The following is a 22,025-nucleotide window of genomic DNA, read 5'->3' on the forward strand; positions in this document are numbered from 1 at the left end:
TCTAATTAAAGTCTCATCAGCTTCACAGCAGCATGTCTGTCTTTGACGCTCCCTGAGGGGAAGAGGCGAGTGCGCTTCGTCACGCCGTTACTCCTGTTCATCCCATCCAGCCCCTTCCCCCGTTTTGCTTTCTGTCTCTTGCTTGATCTCGCCTCCTCTGGGCATCATATCAGAGGACTTCTCATTTATTACCCCCTCTTCTCCTCCCTGCTTCCATCCAGCTCTTCTCCTCCTTTGTACAATCAGTCATGGAGTTTGGTGCTATGGTGATGCCAGCGGCGTGGGGTGCTCCAGTTTGCACCACCAAATCTTTGTGCAAAACAGAACTGAGGAGCAAGGATGATTGGGAGCTCATTACGGAACAATTGGAAGGAGGATTGGATTGTGGAGGCTTTGTTTTCCTCCTCGTTCCAAGCCCAGTTGGCTTCCACAAAAATCAGAGTGTTTCCAATCTTTGTGTTTCAGAAAAGTAGCTGAGGGAGGGAGTGAGGGACTCAGACCGTCTTCAGCTCATGAAGTGTCATTTATTTTACTTCAACTCAATAATGACAAAATTAAGTCACTTTAACCAGATTACCTCGGACCAATTAAAGAGTCTACATTTAAAAAAAAAAAAAAAGTCCAGCTGGGAGAGGGAGTGGTGTTAAGCCTGCTTAATTATGGCACCATTATTTAGTCAATTATTGCAGTCTTGATTAGTTAATACCATTATTCAGCAGCTTAACAAATGTGTGTATTGATAAAACAAATAACTAATGGAAGGAAAAGGAGGTGGGGGTGGTCTCACCTCCATAGAGACGGGACCCGACCAGCAGGTCCCTGCCAGCCAGCAGGCTCGGCCGAATGCTGCAGTTCTCGTTGAGGTGTTTGAGGTCACTGCTCACATGATCTGTGATGTCAGCACAGCCCGTAACCACTTTAATCCACGCTTGAGGCATTCTCTATTTTCTGCAGTCTGCTGATAAATGATAGGTGTCCCAACTTAGAAAAAATCTGTTTTATGGCTGAAAGAGAAATAAAAGAAGTCTCAACAAAGCAAAGAATGACAGTTTTGTGAAGAGCATCTCATCTTTGTACAGCTTCTCCCTCTGAGACATCCTGAGACATCAGCAAGGTCAACCCCACTGATAAAGTAGGTTTGAACTGAGCCCCCACTTCTCCAAAACCTCCTAGACTCTTTAGGGGAGCGTAACAACTGATTTGTTCAAACCGACTTTGAGGACCTTTTATGACTTTTTCTAGTTATAATTTTTCTTTCAGGAATATTCCCTTCAACCAGAGACCAGTGGGTTAAGCGACACTAGCAGCGCTCCTGTTGCGTCTTTCCTGTTGCTCCAGCATTGATACATAAATGAAATGTAGGTAGTGACTCGTGTGATTGTGCCAGCTTGAAACAACTGGGACGTGCACAAGAAGGCAAAAGTGTAGTGATGACCGTGCTGAGCATAAACTACCTGTTACGGAGAGCCGACAGCCGCTCCATATTTTTGTCGTACTCCGGGTGAGAGACCCTCGGCGATCTGAAGACAAAGGTGAGAGGTGGTCCTCCCACAAGATCCTGTCGATGCTTCGCCATAATTTTAACTTCCTCTACGACAAGTTTATTCATAAGTTCATTTATTCGTCTTGTCTCAAGCTGAGCTGAGTAAATGAGTTTACGGGTTATAGAGAGGGATGAAAGCACTGTTCTGTGAAGGAAAGAGGTGCAGTTGATTTTGTGTAGGGTAAGACAGAATGAGGGCTTCTTGGCCAAAGTGAAGGGAAAGGGTAAGCATTCAGTCCCAGTGGTCTTATTTTCTAATTGTGTGAAGCCATAGTGGTTAGCACTGTTCCCTCATAGCAAGAAGATCCTGGGTTCAAATCCACCACCTGGAGTTTGCGTGTTCTCCTCGTGTCTGAGTGGGTTTTCTCCAGGTACTCCGGCTTCCTCCCACAGTCCAAAGACATGCAGTTAGTGGGGTCCAGTATGACCCTGAATTGGATAAGTGGAAGAAGATGGATAGACCAAATTAAAAGGCAACATTGGCACATAGATTCAGTTTCATTTACATCTTATTTTAGTTTTTTTTTTTAACTTTGGTACCAAGTTGTTGCTAAAAATTGACACTAAGTGGCTTTTTGGCCTTTGTAATATGAACTTTATTGGCCACTGGCAGCTCCTGATCATGATCGTTGTCTTCATTATTGGTAGATGATGGATTTTTCCTGAAATCCGCAGTGACTGAGGAATCCTTCCGACTTTATCAAACTGACCACCCCCACGTCTCCCCTCTCACTCAGCAGCTTATCCTCTCCTCCACGCTCCCTCCTCGTCTCCTGGAGGAATAATCCCCTCACTGCTCCAGATTTAAGCAGCAGGACCCCCCCACCCCCCACCCCCACCCACACACACACACACACACACATCCGCTGTACCAGAATATTGTGCTTGCTCAATGCCTCGGCAGCGGGTGGGGGTCATTCACATTATGCAGTTTGAGGTGGGCTGCTGCTGATGGAGGTTAAATGGGGTTACAGAGGCTCAGAAGAGTGTGTGATGATACGGCTCTGTGACCTTTTCTCTTTCACATGGAGGATAATAAAGGAGCTGAAAACTCATTTCCTGTGACTCACATTCTCTTTGTAATTTTTAGATGGATTTCATTCTCTCTGCTCTCTAATACTTTTGGTTTCCAATCATTTCTAAGAACATAAACTTGCTAAAGCTTGAAACTGAATTTCATCACCTGCTGTTTGAATCTAGACACCAGTAAGGTCTCCAGGGAAGAACCAGTTTAAACGCACTCAATGAACTAAGCACAGACACCGTTGTTACCACACATCAACCTCTGAGGCTGAAACAGGAAGCTCCACAGCTGCAGTTCCTCTGCCGTCCAGCAGGGAGTCAGTCCCCACAGACTCCCATATTAAAACTTTTCCAGCAGGAATAAACATGTTTACAGCCCGATACAGAAACTGCTTTGGTCTCTGTGGCTAATTTTCCCCTTCATAACAGCTGTAGGGAGGAGGATGGTTTTATAACTCACCTGTTTAAATAAAGTTTGTATTATTAGGGGTGTGGCCTCTCTGACTGATAAGTGGATGGCGACACAAGTGGCTGTAGCTGCTAGCTGTCTGCTAGGCGTCACTTCAGCTAACTGGAGTCCCCGAAAATGACCTCTGAACCGTGTTTGGAGCCTTTTTTAATGAGATTATCTGACCAATAATATGGTGTGTGAGATTCTAGGATTTTAATTGAATGTTACCGAGCACTGATTAGCAGGTATCTGTGTCTGTGATTATTGCAGTTAGCTGAGTGTCTAGTGTTTATTCCACTGTCTCACATCAGTGGGACAGTCGAGCATCAGACCACATGCTCTAATCCTGCCCTGCTTTCTGGTCTTTGGTGACTCTAATGTGACCATAAACCCATCAGGAAAGTGTTTACTGAGGTCACTGACTTCTATCCAATCAGTCATCATTTTACATCCAGAGGCGTCGCCCCCTGCTGCTCATTAGAAAGGATGCAGGTTTAAGGCTTCACTATCAGACTTTAAAGCTTCATCCATATTTCATATATAGAGTCTGTGATGTGCAACAGACTCGTTTCTTTCAGACTCTGCAGCCTGTGAGGATTTGGAGATCTCGTTAGTGATCTGTTGATTTGTTCTGTGTGATGAGCTGCTCAGCTGTGCATCCACCCACGCTGCCTGTCCAGCAGGATGGAGGTGTTGCTTGTTTCTCACAGTATCTCTCAGAGGTGAAGACTGCAGCGGCACCTCAGGAGAGTATTGTGTGTGGGAATGTTCACTACTGGATATTGACTTTCTCCAGAAATTAGATCAGTTTTAGTAAACCGTCATCCCACAAGACTTAAGAGAAATTAATGGGCTTTATTCCATCCACCATATGGTAGAAACTAGAATATCTATTGATAGGCCTCCACTTTTAACTTGACTTTGCTTTCTTTTCTTTCTTTTACCATTTTCTACTTAATATTTTATGTGTGTATGGTATGTTTGAATAGTTAAAAAGGAGGAGGAGGAATGGAGGAATGGAGGAGGAAGAAATATGTTATTAAGAAGGAGCATCATTCACAGAACTTTTTCTTGTGTACCTCAGTTTTTGGGTCATGGTTCAGAGAAAGCCAAAGGCGTGCATGAAGTGACATTTTTCTCATTCATATATTAAAAATGAAAGCACAATTACAGCCTATAGCAGAGCAACTCAACTCTTAAAGTCAGAAAAACCTCAGAAAACAGTCCAAACTGAGGACGGCTGGAGCTGTACTGGAGAAAAGTGAGCAAAATCAGATGGCTTCATGGAAAGTTCTCATGAGCTTCACCACTGACGATGACCTGATTATGATTTTTAAGCTCCGGTAGATTCTGGCTTTGCATGACTGTAAAACAAGCCTGGTCAAAAGGTCACTTGACAACATTTTGGGATCAGATCAACAGTTCTGCCCACAGCTTTGGTTGGACTCATCAGAAGTTGTCCACAGAGTTGTCTGTTCCTTCAGCTAGAGGTAAAGGTCCAGCTCACCAAACTCTGCATCGAGTTTTCGCTGTGATTTTGTGAGTTTTACCTGCTGCGTGTGGAATCAGCAGTTGTTTGACAGGAAACAGCTTCGTGAAGCAGTTTTAGTTTCAGCTTATTAAGCAGCGGTTCATCATGAAGTGCGAGTGTGCACTTTGAAGGTTTCCACTGTGAAGCTCCACTGGGATCAACTCAAATCGTGTCCTCTCAGAAGATGATTTATTTCCCTTTTATTTTTAATTAGCACATAAAGAGTCGTTTTTCTTGGGGTAAATTTTATGAATGAAAGCAGCTCCTTCGAATTTTGACTCCCTCTCTGATCTGATCTGATCTGATCTGATGTGGAGCACCAACTCACTTCTAAAAATGAACTACAGGCTGATGGGAGCTTTGAAGAAATGGGTTACCCAGTTTGTAGAATAAAAGCTCCTCTGAGTGGCTGCACTTCCTGGCAGATGGCTTCATTTCAGGAGATGAAATATGAAATATATTTGGATTTGTTCCAGAAGGAGGTTTTTAGATGAGGCTTTATTTTGACTCTTAGCTCCTGAAACAGAACTCAAGATTTTACAGTTGTACCTGTAACCTCATCATTCAGGCAGCTCTCTGAGACTCACAGGAAAGGAAGTGCAGCCTGGCCATTTTAAAGTTTCTTTCATTTTTATTTTATATATCATAGAGTTATTCTATCAGCAATAATAAATTTTTTTAAAAAAGAGAAAATGACCAAATCCAATGAAATGCCCCAAATCAGCTGTGAGTCTTTCCTGTTATTTTATCCACAGTTTGATTTCATTCTTTGTTCACAACATATAAATAAGCTGCTCGTTGTTATTCCAAATAAGGACTGTACAGTTTTAGAAGGTCCACAGATTAAAAAATGTCACCACTGCAGAGAGTCGTTCCTGAATTCTAAAGAAAGAGTGGAAATTTCTCCCGAGAGAAAGATTTCCACTCCGAGCCGTTTGGAAACAGTTTTTTTTTTTAATTGATTTGCGTTTATCACAGTGGGCGATCAACTGCTGCCTACAACCCTGTACACCACACACACACACACACACACACACACACACACACACACACACAGATCCATGGCAAAATCTCTGCTGGTCGTTCTCTGACACTCGGGAGAAAAGATGAATACCGCGCTGGCTGAAAATGAGCACCTTCAGAACAGACGAGCCTTTTAAAGTTCTTGTAGTAAGTCCTCTTTTCTGTGTAGAGTCGTGGCCAAAAGTTTTGAGAATGACACAAAAATATTGTTTTTTACAAAGTTTGCTGCTTCAGTTTTTATGATACTCCAGAATGTTATGGCGAGTGATCAGTTGAATTGCAATTAATAACAAAGTCCTGTTTTTGCCATGAACCCCCCCCCCCCCCCCCCCCCCCCCCCCCAAAAAAAAAAAATTTCCACTGCATTTCAGCTTTGCCACAAAAAGACTTGCTGACATCATTTTGCTTGTTAACACAGGTGAGTGTTGATGAGGACGAGGGTCTGACTGAGTTAGAACAGCAAACTGGATCTTTTAAAAGGAGGGTGGTGCTTGAAATCATTGTTCTTCCTCTCTTAAACATGGTTACCTGCAAGGAAACACCTGCGGTCGTCATTGCTTTACATAAAAAGGGCTTCACAGGCAAGAATGTTGCTGCTAGTAAGATTTCACCTCAGTCAGCCATTTACCAGATCATCAAGAGCTTCAAGGAGAGGTTCAGTTGTTGTGAAGAAGGCTTCAGGGCGCCATAGAAAGTCCAGCACGCACCAGGACGGTCTCCTAAAGGTGATTCAGCTATGTGATCGGGGCACCACCAGTGCACAGCTTTCTCAGGAATGGCAGCAGTCAGGAGTGAATGCATCTGCACGCACAGTGAGGTGAAGACTTTTGGAGGATGGCCACTTCTCTCCAAGAGAAACATCAAGGATGGGCTGATACTGTGCAGAAAGTACAGGGACTGGACTGCTGAGGACTGAGTTAAGTCATTTTTTCTTATGAAACTACTTTCCGGCTGCTCGGTGCATCGGAAAAATGATTGTTTGGAGAAGAAAAGGTGAGTGCTACCGTCAGTCCTGTGTCATGCCAGCAGTAAAGCATCCTGAGACTATTCATGTGTGGGGTTGCTTCTCATCCAAGGGAGTGGGCTCGCTTACAATTTAGCCTAAGAACACAGTCATGAATAAAGTTGGCACCAAAACCTCGTCCAAGAGCAGCTTCTCCCAACCATCCAAGAACAATTTGGTGAAAAACAATGCCTTTCCCAGCATGATGGAGCACCGTGCCATAAGGCAAAGCCGTAACTAAGTGGTTTGAGGAACAAAACGTTTACATTATTATTATCTTAATCTCACTGAGAACTTGTGGTCACTCCCCAAGAGGTGAGTGGACAAACAAAACCCCACAAATTCTGGCAAACTCCAAGCGTTGATTATGCAGGAATGGCTGCCATCGGTCAGGATCTGGCACACAAATTGATTGACAGCATCCCGGGGCGAATTGCAGAGGTCTTGAAAAAGAAGGACCAACATCGCAAATATGTAATTGTCAATGAAAGCCTTTGAAACTTGTGCTTCAAATTATATTTCAGTATGTCGTGGAAACATCTGACTAAAAGATCTAAAAACACTGAAGCAGCAAACATCATTTTGAGAATGAGCAGAAACTTTTGGCCACAACTGCACAATTTAGGGGTCTGAACTCTGAACTTCTGAGTGACCTAAGTATGGGTTGCATACAGAAAGCAACTGGCAAATTAAAAGAAAATCTATGTAAAAATCAGCTATGTAAACACAGGCAGACGCACCCCAGCTTCATTAAGCCTGTAAATGACTGAGGACAGGGCTAACCACTGTGCCGCCGTGCTGCACTGTTACAAGTTAATGTAAAAATTTAGCTCACATTTCCTCTCAGCTTGCTTCCTTTGGTCTGAGTCACCGAAATGATGTAGAGAAACAAACAAACTGAAAATGGGTTACAAGAAGGTAAACGCCTGCACCACCTGCCGCAGAGGAAATCATTTGACCAGTGAAAACAAGTCTCCCGACGCCCTGCAGAGACAAAGCCGACAGACTCATGTGACTGAGGGCAGACTTCATGCTTTGTAAAGCAGGATTAGTGTAAAATAATTGTGTTAATTTGTCGTCATTTTCGGATTGGAGTGATTTGAGACATTGGATCAGTTTGTTGATCTCTTTGCTGTTGTATCTTCCTCTCTGACGGGTTGCCTGTAGTGGGGTTTAGATGTGTCGGCTGCAGGCAGAGAAAGGGTGGGAGTTTGTTCACAGCACAGTGTGCTTTCCATCCTGTTTAACGTATTCTTTCCATCAGATGGGTTTTCAGGCTAACTGGAGTGGAAACCGGAGTGAACGGCAGCGTGACTGAAGCAGAGAATGAGGGCGGTGTGAGGACGTCGGAGTGCTTTAACGGAAAGTTGGTGGGAAGGTGCTGCAGAGTGACCTCTGTAATCCATTTGTTTTACATTCAGCTGTCCTCGCGGCGAGCTGACGCCTGGCTGAAATGACATTCAGTAAAGTCTATAATTATCAGTAAAGACGCCCCCGACGGCCTTCCCACACAAAAGGCCCTCAAACATCCCACCGTCATCCTCAGACGCCATGGCAACAGACGAGCGAGTGTTAATCAGCTCTCATCTCCACATCTGCATCGTCAGTGTCAGTTTTACCTGAGCTCGGCTCCAACATGCTGGAGGTCATAGTGACTGAAGCTGACATTGGAGCTCAACTATATTAGAGAGAAGTGTGTGAATTCATCAGGTTTTTCACATACATTTCATAGATGAAGTTCATATAAGAGTGTGTGAGTTTTCTGACATGAGATTAATAATTATTAATATTTACTGTACTTGTGGTAAAGCAGCTTTTTTGGGAGATCTTTTCTCTCCAGTGGGGATGATCATTTATCTCACAGGTATAATTTCAGATGTTGTGAAAACATGCTGGAGATTTTCTGTCTGTTGGTTCTTCTGGGAACACCTCAGTGTCCCTCTGGAAGAGCTGGAGTTCGGGGTGGGCTCTGCTTAGACTGTGACAGTGTGGATGTCTAAGCAGAGACCTCTCAGATGTCTGTTTGACCTTGAACACAGCAGCTGTCCCCAAGCAGCCACTGGCAGTGTAATCGGGCTTTATTGATTCTCAGCACCCTTACAGATTATTGGCAGATTTCCAGAGACAAAAACATTCCTGCAGTTCCGGATCTTCAGCCAGATCCCGGGCTCATTTTCAGAATGAAGCTTCCTGTTGTCGTCTCACTGAGATGCAGATGCAGTCAGTAGCCTCAAGTGATGAGTGACCCAGTTCGACTGTTTGACATGAATGAAGCGCTCTACTTCCTCTCTCTGTGTGTGTGTGTGTGTGTGTGTGTGTGTGTGTGTGTGTGTGTGTGTGTGTGTGTGTGTGTGTGTGTGTGTGTGTGTGTGTGTGTTTGCAAACATTTTAACAGTGTAAAACAGCAGCGTCGTCCAGTCAGCTCAGACTCAAACACTGAAACATGAAGTTTGGAGTGGAAGCGATTTGCTCGCAACTCCTTTCATCAGTCGACAGAAACACTGAAACGTATTTGTTTAAATGTTGTTTTGGGGTAAGAAAAACTTTGAAAGCTAACATTCCTACAAAAGGACGCTGCATGAAATGGAAATGGAAAATAATAGAATTCACTGAAAGACCAAATTCATTTGAAAACAATCACAGACAACATGCCAGAGGCTGAAACTGATAAATGTCTCATAAATATCTGCTCATAGCAAAATATTTCAGTGGAGTTGTTCTAGCAGCGTGTTTCCACTGAAAGTTTCCTTAATTTGGGGTTTCAGCCGCTCAGCAGTCGGGTTCACAGTGGGTGTTCACACGTGTTCTCAGTGGGTGAAGGTCTGGATGCTGCTCTGAACAGACTGCTGGTAACAAGCTGGATGCTCCCGCTTGTCTTTAACGCGGAGGACTCACTGTTCATGATTTCCAAAAAGAATCTCAGCTTCTGATTGGTCAGAGCGCAGCAGAGTTTCCCCACTCGGTCCATCTTAAATGAGCTCGGGCTCAGACGGCAGCGGTGTTTCTGGATGTTGTCCCTGTGTTGGTTCTTTTGCATCGCAGAGTCTGAGCTTCCTGTGTGGTTGCAGGGATGAGCTGCGTTCTCTGCTGGTGGTTCTCAGGAGTGTTCCTGAGCCCGTGAACACCTGACCCGAACGCCACCAACATCCAGCCGCTCTGCAGCTGCTCCCTGTGTGCACAGACTTCAGATTCACTGAAGCTTTTATAGCGACATGTGGCGACTGCTCACTGCAGTGCAGTGTTGAACCCCATCCCCATATTTACTTCTCAAACACTGAGTCTCTCTGGGAACATCTGTTTACACCCAGTCTCAGTAGCACGGGCACATGAAGCAAAGTTACAGTTCGGTTTTCACTGTTTGGGTTGAAGGCAGCTGGACTTCTTTTTAGGTTCTTGAAGACCAAAAGGCGTCTTCAGCTGATGGGGGCGTTCACGTGACTTTTCCACATCTGCAGTCGCTGCTGTCTGAGTCCGCACAGCTTTACCTGTCCAGCAACAGCAGCTAGCAGCATGTTCTTCTTCTCCTGTTCTTTAAAGGTGGTTGGAAGCGTTTAGGTGGATTGTTGCCACTTTCAGGTGACAGGAAGCCGCCGCAGGTGACAACCCCAACCTTCCCTCTAACCCGAGCAGTCAGAACAAATCGTTTCTATTGTTCTCCCGTGTGTTTGCAATCAGGGAACAAAATAATGCATAAAAAACAGCTGCTAGCTTACATGTCAGAGGGTTAAAACAAAACCCAAACAGAAAAAGTTATTATTTAATATTTTAATGACTACTTTAATATTTAAAAATCATCCCTCATTACTGATTATCCTCACTGGCTGTTAGATTTTTTTTTTTTAGCATAATACAAATGTTCCAGGTTGCACATATTTATAAAGACATGGAAACCTCGGCCTTTATTAAAGCTTGTGATGATATGAGGAGTCTTAGTGATTTACTCTCTGCGAGGGCTGCAGAGCCGACGCTTCTCTGCAGGAATCCACTCAGTCAGTGCTGTAGTCATTAATGCCTCTGAATGCGCTTCATAGCTCCTTTAATACCTTTTGGCTGAAGGAGTCAGCTGACAAAGGGAAAAAGTCGCTGCGGTTCTTCTGCCAGCTGGATGTGTTTGCTGTGAGCGCTCATATTAAATATAACAGCTGACCTGTTTTTGAAGCGACTGTACACACAAACAAACGTCAGCGCGAGGAGGAGAGGGCGGGAAGGCGGAGGAGGCTGAATGTCGGCGGTGTCGGGGGAGGTTTGAGGGTGACGTCAGCACTGATATCGTGGATCCAGCAGGGTAACAGCTGGGTCCCTGCATGCAGTGCCTGCAGCTCACAAACACTCAGCAAACTCTAAAACAAGCTCACGGTCACAGTCAAGGACGCACACTGAGACTCTAAAGACATTTCATTTTATTCACTGTTAACTGATGCAGGATGTTGCCCTAACCACAGAACACTACTTTGTGCATCATTCTGCATTTGTTGATGACAGTACCTTCATTTAGTCTTTTATTAACCCGTTTAAATGGTGTTACGTGAACGGAGCCCAGCAGAACTTTGAGATGATCTTATCAGTGACATCTTTAACTGATGTGATTGTCTTTATGTTTGCATGCTTCTTGGGGGACAAGACTTACTCGACCATCCTGTTCAGATATATTCACTTCTGATTCTCCAAGACGATGCTGCTGAGTTATCCACTAATGCTAACCGGCTTGGTTATCAGAGACCGTAACGTAATACACACACAGACACAGATACCTGCTTATTAGTAACATCCAGATAACATCCCAGAATGTCACTCGTTAAACTGGAGCTCCACCTTTTTGGACGGTCTGTTAGTCCAATGATGCACAGCAGTCATACTATTGGTCAGATAATTACATTAAAAATGCTCCAAAAGACTCCAACAGTACAAACACGGTTCAGAGGTCCAGTTCAAGCGTAGCAGACAGCTAGCAGCTACAGCCACTCGTGTCGCCATTCACCCCTCAGTTATGAAGGAGGAAATTATCTACAGAGACCAAAGCAGTTCCTGCATCAGGCTGTAAACATGGGAGTCTGTGGGGACTGACTCACTGTGGTGCCTCTGCTGGACTGCAGAGGAACTGCAGCTGTAATATACCCGATCCAAGTCTGTGGTTGGACCACGCTGCATAACTTGACCTCCACCACAGGTTGGTCACATGTCATCTGTTCCCACGCTGCCGCCTCATGTTCACATCTGCAGAGTGTCCAGAGGAGACATTAAGCCGGATCAGAGGCAGAGTGGTGGGGTGTTAGTCGGTCACAAGTCTCCCATCAGTCCTTTTCTCCAGATCCACGCTGAACCTGCAGGCACCCAGTCAGCCTGTCCCATTTCCCAGGAGGCTTTGGGGCCCTCAGAGCTCAGGATGTGGGTCAGTCAGTTTCTGTGTTATACAGAAACTGACTGATCAGTCTATCAGGTGCTGCTCACTTCATTCTGAGTGACCATGTTGAATCAGATTTAGTTGTTTATGGCTGCTGATCCGTGTTCATGCTGCAGGACTGAAGGCACTGATATGTTGGTGTTATTTTAGATTTCACAGTCCTGCTCCCCCCTCAGACAAATCAGTGTCCAAAAACCCACCAAACCAACGCCATCATCGCTGCTGCTGCTTCCCATTCAGTCCACTCTCTGAGCTGAGCAGCAAATTAAAGCTAAATGCAAACAGAATCAGACTGGATGGAAGTTTAATGATATCTGTGCTAAACTGCATCATGACCAGCTGAGAACATTTGGAGCATCAGGAACCAAAAACAGGCCAAAGCAGACCCAGGGCTGCTGAGCAGCTAGAATCCTCTATCAGACAGAACGGGACAACATTCCTCTCCAAAGTCCAGCAGCTGCTCTCCTCAGTTCCCAGACATTTACAGACTGATGTTAAAGCAGAGGTGATGCTGCACAGCAGGAAACACAGACCTGTAACAAGTTCTTGGAGCTCAAAATTAACTCAGATTTTTTTCTTAAAATGATGCATTTTCTCAGTTGAAACATTTGATATGTTTTCTATGTTCTGTTGTGAATAAAATCTGGGTTTATGAGATTTGGAAATCAATTAAATTCAGTTTTTATTTACATTTTATACAGAGACTCAACTTTCCTGGAATTTGGGATTCATTATTATCAGGCTGTCCTAAAAGCTCCCTGAAAAGCTTTCAGCTGATCCAAAATGCTGCAGCTAGAGTACTGACAGGGACTAGAAAGAGAGAGCAGATTTCTCCCATATTGGCTTCTCTTCATTGGCTCCCTGTTAAATGAAGAATAGAATTTAAAATCTGTCTCCTCACATACAAGGTCTTGAATAATCAGGCCCCATCTTATCTTAAAGACCTCATAGTACCATATCACCCCAATAGAGCACCTGGCTCTCAGACTGCTGGCTTACTCATGGTTCCTAGGATACTTAAGAGTAGAATGGTTCTTCCTTCTCATCATTGTGAAGTGCTGTTCATAGACCTGCTGATCATTGGAGTTTTCTCTCTAATACTGTAGAGTCTTACAGTATGGAGCTTGCTGAGGTGACTGCTGTTGTGATTTGGTGCGGTTATAAACAAAACTGAATTTTTTTTTTTTTTTGTCTTTTTAATGGCCATTTTGTGTCTCTTTATTGCTTTTGTGTGTCTTTGTGGTCCTGTTACTTTCCTTTCTGATTGTTGTTTTTATGTCTGTTCCCAGCAGAGTCCTTCACTAATCCGTTCACACTCATCTTCACCGTGTTTAATAAAGACTAGATGTCTTTACGGAAACCTCAGGAGGTCCATAATCTCATCCCCGCTCTCTCTTAGTTTGCTTTGGGGGTGTTTGTGTGTGTGTGTGTGCGTGTGTGTTTGGCCTCATTCAATTAACTGAACTTTGCTGTTTAATCAAACACACAGCAGGGATTGAATCTGGATGTCTGGCGCTGTAGAATATGTTAGAAAATGAAGTTTAAACCTTCTTCCTGCTCTTTTCTGCGGGATCGCCTTCATTCGGAGTTTCCTCTGTTTGCTGCAGGCTCAGATCGCCTTCCTGCAGGGTGAGAGGCGGGGCCAGGAGAACCTGAAGAAGGACCTGGTGAGACGAATCAAGATGCTGGAGTACGCTCTCAAGCAGGAGAGGTGAGACACTCAGCCCCCAGACCCCGAGTCTGCCCCATAATGGGGCCACGTGACGACAGACCTATATATGAAATATCTGGTTTTTCGTGTACATCTTTAAATTGCTGCTAAACTTAAGCTTGACTTTTTGGTCATCCATTTTAGCAAAATCAAGCCACAGCGCTGACTTCTTACGAGTAAAAGATAAATAAACGTGAGCATTAGATAAGCGATCAGCCATAAAAACACAGGGTGAACGCTTCTGCTCAGATGAAACCAGCAACATCTGTCGTCCAAGCAGCGAGAGTTCGGTCGCACACATTTATCAGACGATTGCCTGTTGACCCTGAGGCTGCAGCCAGCAACTGTCATCATGAAGCAACTTGTGCTTAAATGTGTGAACTAGATTCTACCGTCTGAACTTTGCTGAAATGTTTCACTCAGAACTGAAATATGAAGATTAACCTCGTCAAAAAGAGACTGAAGTACCCTAAAGCCGCTCTTGGTGTTTATTCCTCTGTTTAGTTGCGGTGATCAGTATAGTTGCAGGAGTTTCCATGTTTAGTTGCTGAAGTTGCTATAGGAGTTGCAGGTGTTGCACTTTTAGTTGCTACAGTTGCTGCATTAGTTGCAGAGTTTGTTTAGTTGCCGGTGTTGGTGTACTGTTTGCTTTAGTTTGTGGTTGCTCTGAGTGTGTGTGTGTGTGTGTGTGTGTGCCTTCAGTGCTGGTTTAAATCTAATTAAATCTTAAATCAGTCTGTTGGTGTGAAATTGATCGTTGTGCCTCAAAGAGCAGTTTATGGAATTATTGGTTATTAATTGTCTGCTCCTCTGAGCGAGTGACTCATGGTCACGATGCTGCTAACAGGCGCGTTTGAAGAGGGGGGGTTATGGTAAATGGTAAATGGACTAGTTCTTATATAGCGCTTTTCTACTCAGTATGAGCACTCAAAGCGCTATTACAACATGTTTACATTCACCCATGCACTCCCATTCATACAAGCACTTCCATATGTACTAAGCTAAGTGCTTTTTAATTAACTATCATTCACACACATTCATACTCCGACGGGACGGTCGGAGAGCAACTTGGGGTTAAGTATCTTGCCCAAGGATACATTGGCATGTAGCCTGGAGTAGCCAGGAATCGAACCGCTGACCTTCTGATCAGTAGGTGACCTGCTCTACCTACTGAGCTACAGCCACCCCTGTCATGGGGGAAAGGTCATGAACCTTTAATTCAGCGCCCTTTGGAATCAGTTTAAAACTTAAGATGCTGCATTCAGGGACAGTGCAGGAACTCTGTAAAATTAGTTTTACTGTGAATAATCCTGGAGACAAGATTATATTTCCTCTCTGTAGCAGAGTTTTTATTGTTACTTCTTTATTATAAGGTGCTTTATGAAAAGCTGGTGTGGTCAAAGAGTGAGTTAAATAAAGACATTCGTGTGTGTGTGTGTGTGTGTGTGTGTGTGTGTGTGTGTCTACATCCTCAGGGCCAAATACCATAAGCTGAAATATGGAACTGAGTTGAATCAGGGAGAAATCAACCCACCGAGTTATGATTCAGGTAAGAAGTGCTTTTCCTTTCTTCTATTTTTTTTCTCCATCTTAGAAAAAGTTCAGCATCATGTTCGGTCAGAGGAACGACAGTCACAGTGTAACGTTTAAAATGACACTAAGCTGTCAGAAATTCACACACTACACAAGGAAATCCATAATACACTTCATGAAAGCGTAATAAAAAAATAAAATCCAGTATGAGATGCACTGGAGCCTACAGAGTCGCCCCCTGCTGGCCACCAGCATTAAAAAAATTCTCACACTGGCACTTTCTGCTAAGAGAAACCTCTCTGCTGCCACCCTGTGGACACACCCAATCAAAACTTTTATTCAGACATACATTTCATATGGGAACATGCGAGGTTACCCGGGAGGAGTGGGAGGATGTGGCTGGGGAGAGGGACATCTGCAGTGTGACGCTTTGGGAATTCATGAATGGACGGACAGAAACACGGATGTAACGTCTTCTGTGTGTGTTTCAGACGACGGGAACGACAACGAGACTCCAAGTCCTCCAAACAGCAGCCATCAGCTCAGCTGGAAACAAGGACGCCAGCTGCTCAGGCAGTGAGTGTACACACACACACACACACACACACACGCCCTCTGTGTCACGGGACAGCAGGGTCTGTGTGTTTTTAAATGTGTCACAGAGCAAAAAGCAGAAAGCAGCAGAGTCAAGCTTCTTAATAGAGATTAACACTTGTAATGGGAATCAAACACACTAATCCGCTGAGCCCAGTGTGTGTGTGTGTGTGTGTGTGTGTGTGTGTGTGTGTGTGTGTGTGTGTGTGTGTGGTGAAAAAATATGCTGTAAATTGGAAATGAGAGACTCTAAAGAACAATTTATAGCAGAAAGACAAAAACAGCGAAACCAGAACCTTGACCACAGGCTGTGACGAGTTCACTGTCTGTAATAATAGTAGGAAAGTCCAGAATCTGTGGTTAGTTTACTGTCTGAAGAAACAGCAGGAAAATTAAACATTTCTGGTTAGTTTGCTTTTTTATTACTGTGTGAGTTAAAGGTCTTGGATCATGTTAGAAAAGCCTGGCGGGTGTCCCTGTCACTTGGTTTTCAGCAGCAGGCGTAGGTGTGCTCAGGCTACAATAAAAGTGTCAAACAGCTTTGATCAAATGTTAGAAACAGACCGTCTCTCTCCGGTCTTTGCAGCCCTGCGGTGCTGATCCGTCACTCTGGCCTTGAAACAAACTACCTGCCATACTTTTGTCACCCTGCCTTTTCACTCAGTTCCTCAGACTCGTACATGTGTGCAGCTCTGTGCGTGTCTGTGTGAGCGTTTGTGGTGACAGTGAATGGAGGATTGTGTGGAGGCATCAATCCTCCTGCGATCGCAGAGGCTGGTACAGACGGGAGGGAGGGATGGAGGGAGGCTGAACTCTGTGAGCAAACACACTGGATGTTATTCAGGATCAACCACACTGATTAAACGCTGCTCTCAGGTCAGCAGGGTCGTGCCTCGGTGGTGTCCTGGGTGGAGGTACAGTACGGAGATTTAAGTTGGAACTTTTTGGGAGTTTAGAGAAGTTTTGTTTGGTTCTGACTCAGTAAGTACAAAGAGATTTGTTCCAGCTGTGGGCAGCATTTGTGAGCTTGCATCGTTCTTTGCACAACTCTAAAATCCTCCAGAAAAGGTTTGAACTTGAACTAACATCCATTTTTCGCCTGCTTTGACTTTACAGATTCAAAATCTCACAAATAAACACAAGCAGCATCTTATTTAGCTGCACAGTAAGGTTTTTTAATTCATGTTTGTGTTGGTTTTTATGCTCACAGACTCTGAACTGCTCTGAGAATCTGTCTGGTTTTATAAACTGTTGTGTTGCCCTTTAATGGTGCTGCTCCATTCATGTAATTGTGGTGTTGTGTAGCTCAGTGGGTACAGCAAGGCACCGCTGCTGCAGGAAGAGACTGAAGATGATGTTTTATTTAGGAGCCCTCTAAAGATCAGGCTGACTTGGTTTTTCCTTCCTTCTAATCCAGATGAAGAGTTGGTTTGTTGGTCCAGGTCTCTCTCACTGCTAGTTAAGGAAGAGGCTGCAGATAGACGAGAGATGATGTGACCCTTTATCGATCTCTGGCAGCTGGTTGACCTCCAACTGTGGTAGATCTGGCTGTTTGAAACTGCGGTGTTTCTACAGAGATGTGACACAAACAGAGAGCAGCTTTCTGAGAGTTGGTCCTGCAGTCAAAGTGCCAGCTTTAGCTTTTAAACATGCTTACATCCTGATACAGAAACTGCTTTGGTCTCTGTGGCTCATTTCCCCCTGACGAGGTGAGGTGGATGGTGACACAGGCGGCTGTAGCTGCTAGCTGTCTGCCAGGCTTCACCTCAGTTAACTGGAGTCCCTGAACTGGACCTCTGGACCGTGTTTGTGCTGTTGGAGCCTTTTGGAGCATTTTTAATGCAGTTATCTGACCAATAATATGGCTGCTGTGCACTTCATTGGACTAACAGACCATCCCAGAAGGCAGCGCTCCAGTTTGCTGAGTGAAATTCTGGGATTTTATTGGGATGTTACTGATTAGCAGGAATCAGCATCTGTGTGCGAGGCTCCCATATGATCTGTGGAGATTCACAGACTTGTGCTTCAGCTGTTGAAATGCATGATGTTATTATGAAGGAACCCGGTGGATTCTTCACCTGCAGCGTTGGTGCACCATCGCTCCAGCTGGTCGTAGCAGATGTCAGAGCTCTCTGAAGCTATCGGAAGTTTTTCCTGTTAAAGTGCAGTTTCTTCTCCCATCATTGGCAAATTGTTGATTCATCGGGTTTCTCTCTGTTATCTCACAGAAACAACAAATGCTCTCTTGTTGGCTGCAAGAACAAACCCGAGAGACTTTATGCTGGAACTGAGGAACTGCTTTTATAAAGGAATAATCTATTTTTTAAACATAGAAATAATATATTTTTGGTTCAGTCTTCTTCAGACACATGATTACAATGTGTTTCACAACATGGTTACAAACTGCACATCAGCAAAATATGAGGATACATATCTCAACATACTTCTGTATATCCAGCTATCATTGCTGGAATTAAAAGGGCATGCGACTAAAATAAGAGACTCTTTATGAAAAAACTCACTTACACAAATGAGTTTCCTCACATTTAGCCGACGTCACAGGCTGTGGATCCAAAGGTTAGTCAGTTACTGTCGTCATTTCTTGACGGTGTAGTGGTAACATCGTCTTCAGCAGGAGGTTCTCGTTCAAACTGCTTTTGTTACCTGTCAGCTGCTCATTTAATGTAACTGTTGCTGAAATGTGAAATCTGCTCTCTCGTGTCCTGCTTCCATCTCCCTGAACTGTGATCCACACTTGGAGCCTGCTGGTGGAAGCTGTAATGTCTGAAGGGCGTTCAGGTAGCGATTGAGCTGGAAACTTATGTTTTGTAAGCGAGGTATGAACTGATCTGCGGTTTTGCAGAATTGTCAGTGGTCTCGTAAAAAGCCTGTGAGAATGGCTGTCAGGTCCAGGTTAACCTCGTGGTTGTTGTCGTTCCTTCAGAAGCTCTCGCTGACCCCATTTCCTGTCTCAGATACCTGCAGGAGGTCGGATACACGGACACCATCCTGGATGTGAAGTCTCAGAGGGTGAGGGCGCTGCTCGGTCTCCCCGGAGACTCAGGAGACAAACCATCAGAGAAGAAAACCGAGCCGATGGTCAACGGCACCGAGCCGTCCTCGCTGAAGGACAGCGGCATGGTCAGGTACGGCACGAGGCGGTGAAGACAGCCACGGAAAACAGCAAAGCTTACATCATTAAAACAAACCCGTTTTCCCTGCAGTAAACCTGACATGTCTGATTCGGCCACCGTGTTGGAGGCCTTCAAGTTCATCGAGAGCGCCGCAGCAGAGTTCAGCGACGAGGACGAGGAGGAGGACAGCGAAGGGAGGGACAAAACCATCCTGGACTTGGCTGCAGTAAGAAGCTAACACACTTTGATTTCACTTTCTTTCAGGTGCACCTCCAATGAAATGTGTAATGTGGGAAAGATTACTTCCATTTTGTGTAACTTTGACAGATATTTTGTGGGTTAATCAAGTAATCATTTAGTGTGCTGATTGAAATGTGAAAAACTGGTGAGAAAATTGCATTCGCAGTTTGAGTCCACAGGGATGATTTCTGTCTGCTTCCCACTGAGTTTAAAACATGAAAAACTAGAAAACTTTTCATATCCGGAGGATGTCAGCTGATTAACTCACCCGTCAGCTTACTGATTCGTCTCTAGTGTGAGAGCACAGAAATAACTGTCTGCGTGGCTCCTTATCTTACAAACACAATCAGATCGCAGCTGTTTTTTTGTTTTTGTTTTTGCACTAATAATTGAGAAATTTCTGCCGTTTATCTGACCTGCACCAGGCTGTGGTGTGTTTCTGGAGACCCGAGTGCGTGCAGAGCGAATCTGAGTTAAGTGTAACCCTCATGGCTCCCTGGTGGATCATTTATAGCCTTCATTTTCACAGCGACAAGCTGAAAAGTTTATAAATAAAGTTTTGTCAGCTTTTTTTTCCTGTCCTGCTGTGCTGGAAATAGTGGATGTTAAGTTCATTCCCGTTTCTGACTGACGTGTGGTCGACGGGTAAGTGGGCGCAGCAGAAAATACGCAAGAAAATGTCTGAAAGGGTGAATTATATACTTCTTAACGAGTCAGTCAAAACTTAGCAGATCATAGATTTAGCATTTTACCCAACGTTAGCAGAGGTACCTTGGCTATTTCTCTGCTAGCAAGAGACCTGGTGTTTATTAAGCTGGAGATTCGATACACAGGACCCGACGAACGGTTTGGTTAGGGTGACTTTTGGAGTATCTGCAGTAGTTGGAGCTCTTTTTTTTTTTTTTTTTTCGTGATTTGCCACCCCACAGTCAACCAGTGGTTGCTGCCTGGTGTCTGGGCCTGTGTGACCGGGGCCTTGCTGGCTTCATGTATGTGAAGCAGAAATCTGTAAATAGCAGCTATAAAAACAGGTTACAGTGACTATGCAACATATGCTGCTCATCTTCTTGATCTTCTGATGCACTTTCTTCATTTTATACTTTTGCACAGATGGTGAGAAAGAAACAGTCGTCAACCCCGTCTTCCACGACCTCTGACCTCAGTGATGATCCCGACACAGAGGACGCGCTGAAGGGTTTCGATTTCTTGGCGAGTCCAGATGAGCTGGACGGATCACCCGAGTCCAGGAGTGCGGAGGACAGCGGAGAGTGGGGTGAGTGAGCTCATATACGACCTCCTATGGCTCAGGAGGTAGAGTAGGTCCTGTACTAATCTGAAGGTTGGTGGTTCAATCCCTGGCTGCTCCAGTCTGCAAGTATCCTTGGGCAAGATTTGAACCCTGAGTTGCTCCAGATGTATTCATTGGAGTGTGAATGTTGTATAAAGCACTGAGTGCTCAAGTAGAGTAGAAAAACGCTATATAGGAACATTTACCATTTAATATATAAACACAAAAACTAAGGAAATGTGTTTGGTCGATTGTTTCTTTGTTGTAATGATGCTTCTTGGCACTGAATCTTTGGACAATTGGAAAGCCTGTTTATTTCCCTTTTAGTGGAGAATGCATTTGTGGGTTGAGCAGCAGAGTTGGGTAAGGGGGTTGCGCCCATGGTAAAACTTGCCTGGTGTATGGTTCTTCCACATGCTACTGACGTCTATGTGACGTCAATCAGTCAATCAAATAAGCTCCACCAAACCAGAGTTTATAGCAGAATAAGCTGTTTGGCATTGGCAGAGAAGATTTGGCCAGTTTTCCATGAGCACAACCCACATACTCAACTCTGCTGCTCAACACACAAATGCATTTTCCTTACAAATGTGGCTCCACTTAAAGGGAAATTAACAGGCTTTCTAACTATATAAGATTCAATGCCAGGAGGCATTATTACAACACAGACATGACTGACCAAACACACATTGTCTTACTTTTTTTGCTAAGTGTATATGTTTTTTTCCTAAAACATAAAAAATGAATTAAAGGAATTTGGTTTAAGTTTTAACCACAATGTTAAAGAAAGGAATTGAACAGCATTGCTGCCTCACATGTTTTTATTGACTCTTTACAGCTCATGTGAAACTTAAAGTAAGAGGATCCAGAATGTAAAGCATGAGGTTCTGTGACAGTAAATCAAACGGCGTCCTGAGCGACAGCGCCGGCCTCTGTAAAATAACGCTGCCCCCGGTGACCTGCCGTCCTCTCTGTTTACATAAAGAAACCCTTTTTCTGCTGTTACTAAGCAACACGTTCAGTGTCATTCGGCCAATGACAGAAAGCTCCCCCACGCACTTCGTGATTCAACACTTCACAGTCCAGATAGTTGTAAAGGAGTGCTGACTCAGCGCAGCAGGTCTCACCACGATCCTCTGTGTTCACGGCCTCAAAAGCCACAGAAGAAAAGAAGGAAAATGGAGCTTTTTCAGCTTTCAATGGCATCTGAATTTGGAAAAATGTTTGATCTATGAAACAGCCTTTAAACTGTGATAATGAAGCCAGCTGAGCGCAGATAAAACCGTTTGGTTGCTTTCTGCTCCGTTAGGAAACAGATTTGTCCTCCGTCCCCCAGGCCACCTTTCTTTCAGCTCGCCGTTATCGTGGCAGCCGTCACTGCTGCACATTTGTCATCTGTGGAGCTGCTCGTGTGGCCTTTGACCATCTGCAGATTATTTTTATCCCCATTTCAGCTCTCAGGAAAAGTCTGAGGCATTTTTCTGATTCAGCCTTCCTAAAACAGAACATAAAGCAGAACACTCATCTCCATTTATCATCACACTTACGGG

General features: G+C 44.4%; 1 protein-coding gene across 2 annotated transcripts in view; it reads left to right on the plus strand.

Moving 5' to 3' along the window:
• The window catches only part of LOC115781951 (striatin-like), a 55,406-nt gene that overhangs the window by 23,763 nt on the left and 9,618 nt on the right, over positions 1–22,025 (plus strand). For both annotated transcript variants that reach the window (XM_030731909.1, XM_030731917.1), the window contains exons 2-7: positions 13,583–13,686; positions 15,162–15,235; positions 15,711–15,795; positions 18,789–18,959; positions 19,038–19,173; positions 20,298–20,460. In XM_030731909.1, coding sequence (XP_030587769.1) covers positions 13,583–13,686; positions 15,162–15,235; positions 15,711–15,795; positions 18,789–18,959; positions 19,038–19,173; positions 20,298–20,460 — 733 coding nt within the window. The remainder of the gene's footprint in view (positions 1–13,582; positions 13,687–15,161; positions 15,236–15,710; positions 15,796–18,788; positions 18,960–19,037; positions 19,174–20,297; positions 20,461–22,025) is intronic.

This window comes from Archocentrus centrarchus, chromosome 1 (genome assembly GCF_007364275.1).
Source record: "Archocentrus centrarchus isolate MPI-CPG fArcCen1 chromosome 1, fArcCen1, whole genome shotgun sequence".
In the NCBI taxonomy this organism is placed as follows: Eukaryota; Metazoa; Chordata; class Actinopteri; order Cichliformes; family Cichlidae; genus Archocentrus; species Archocentrus centrarchus.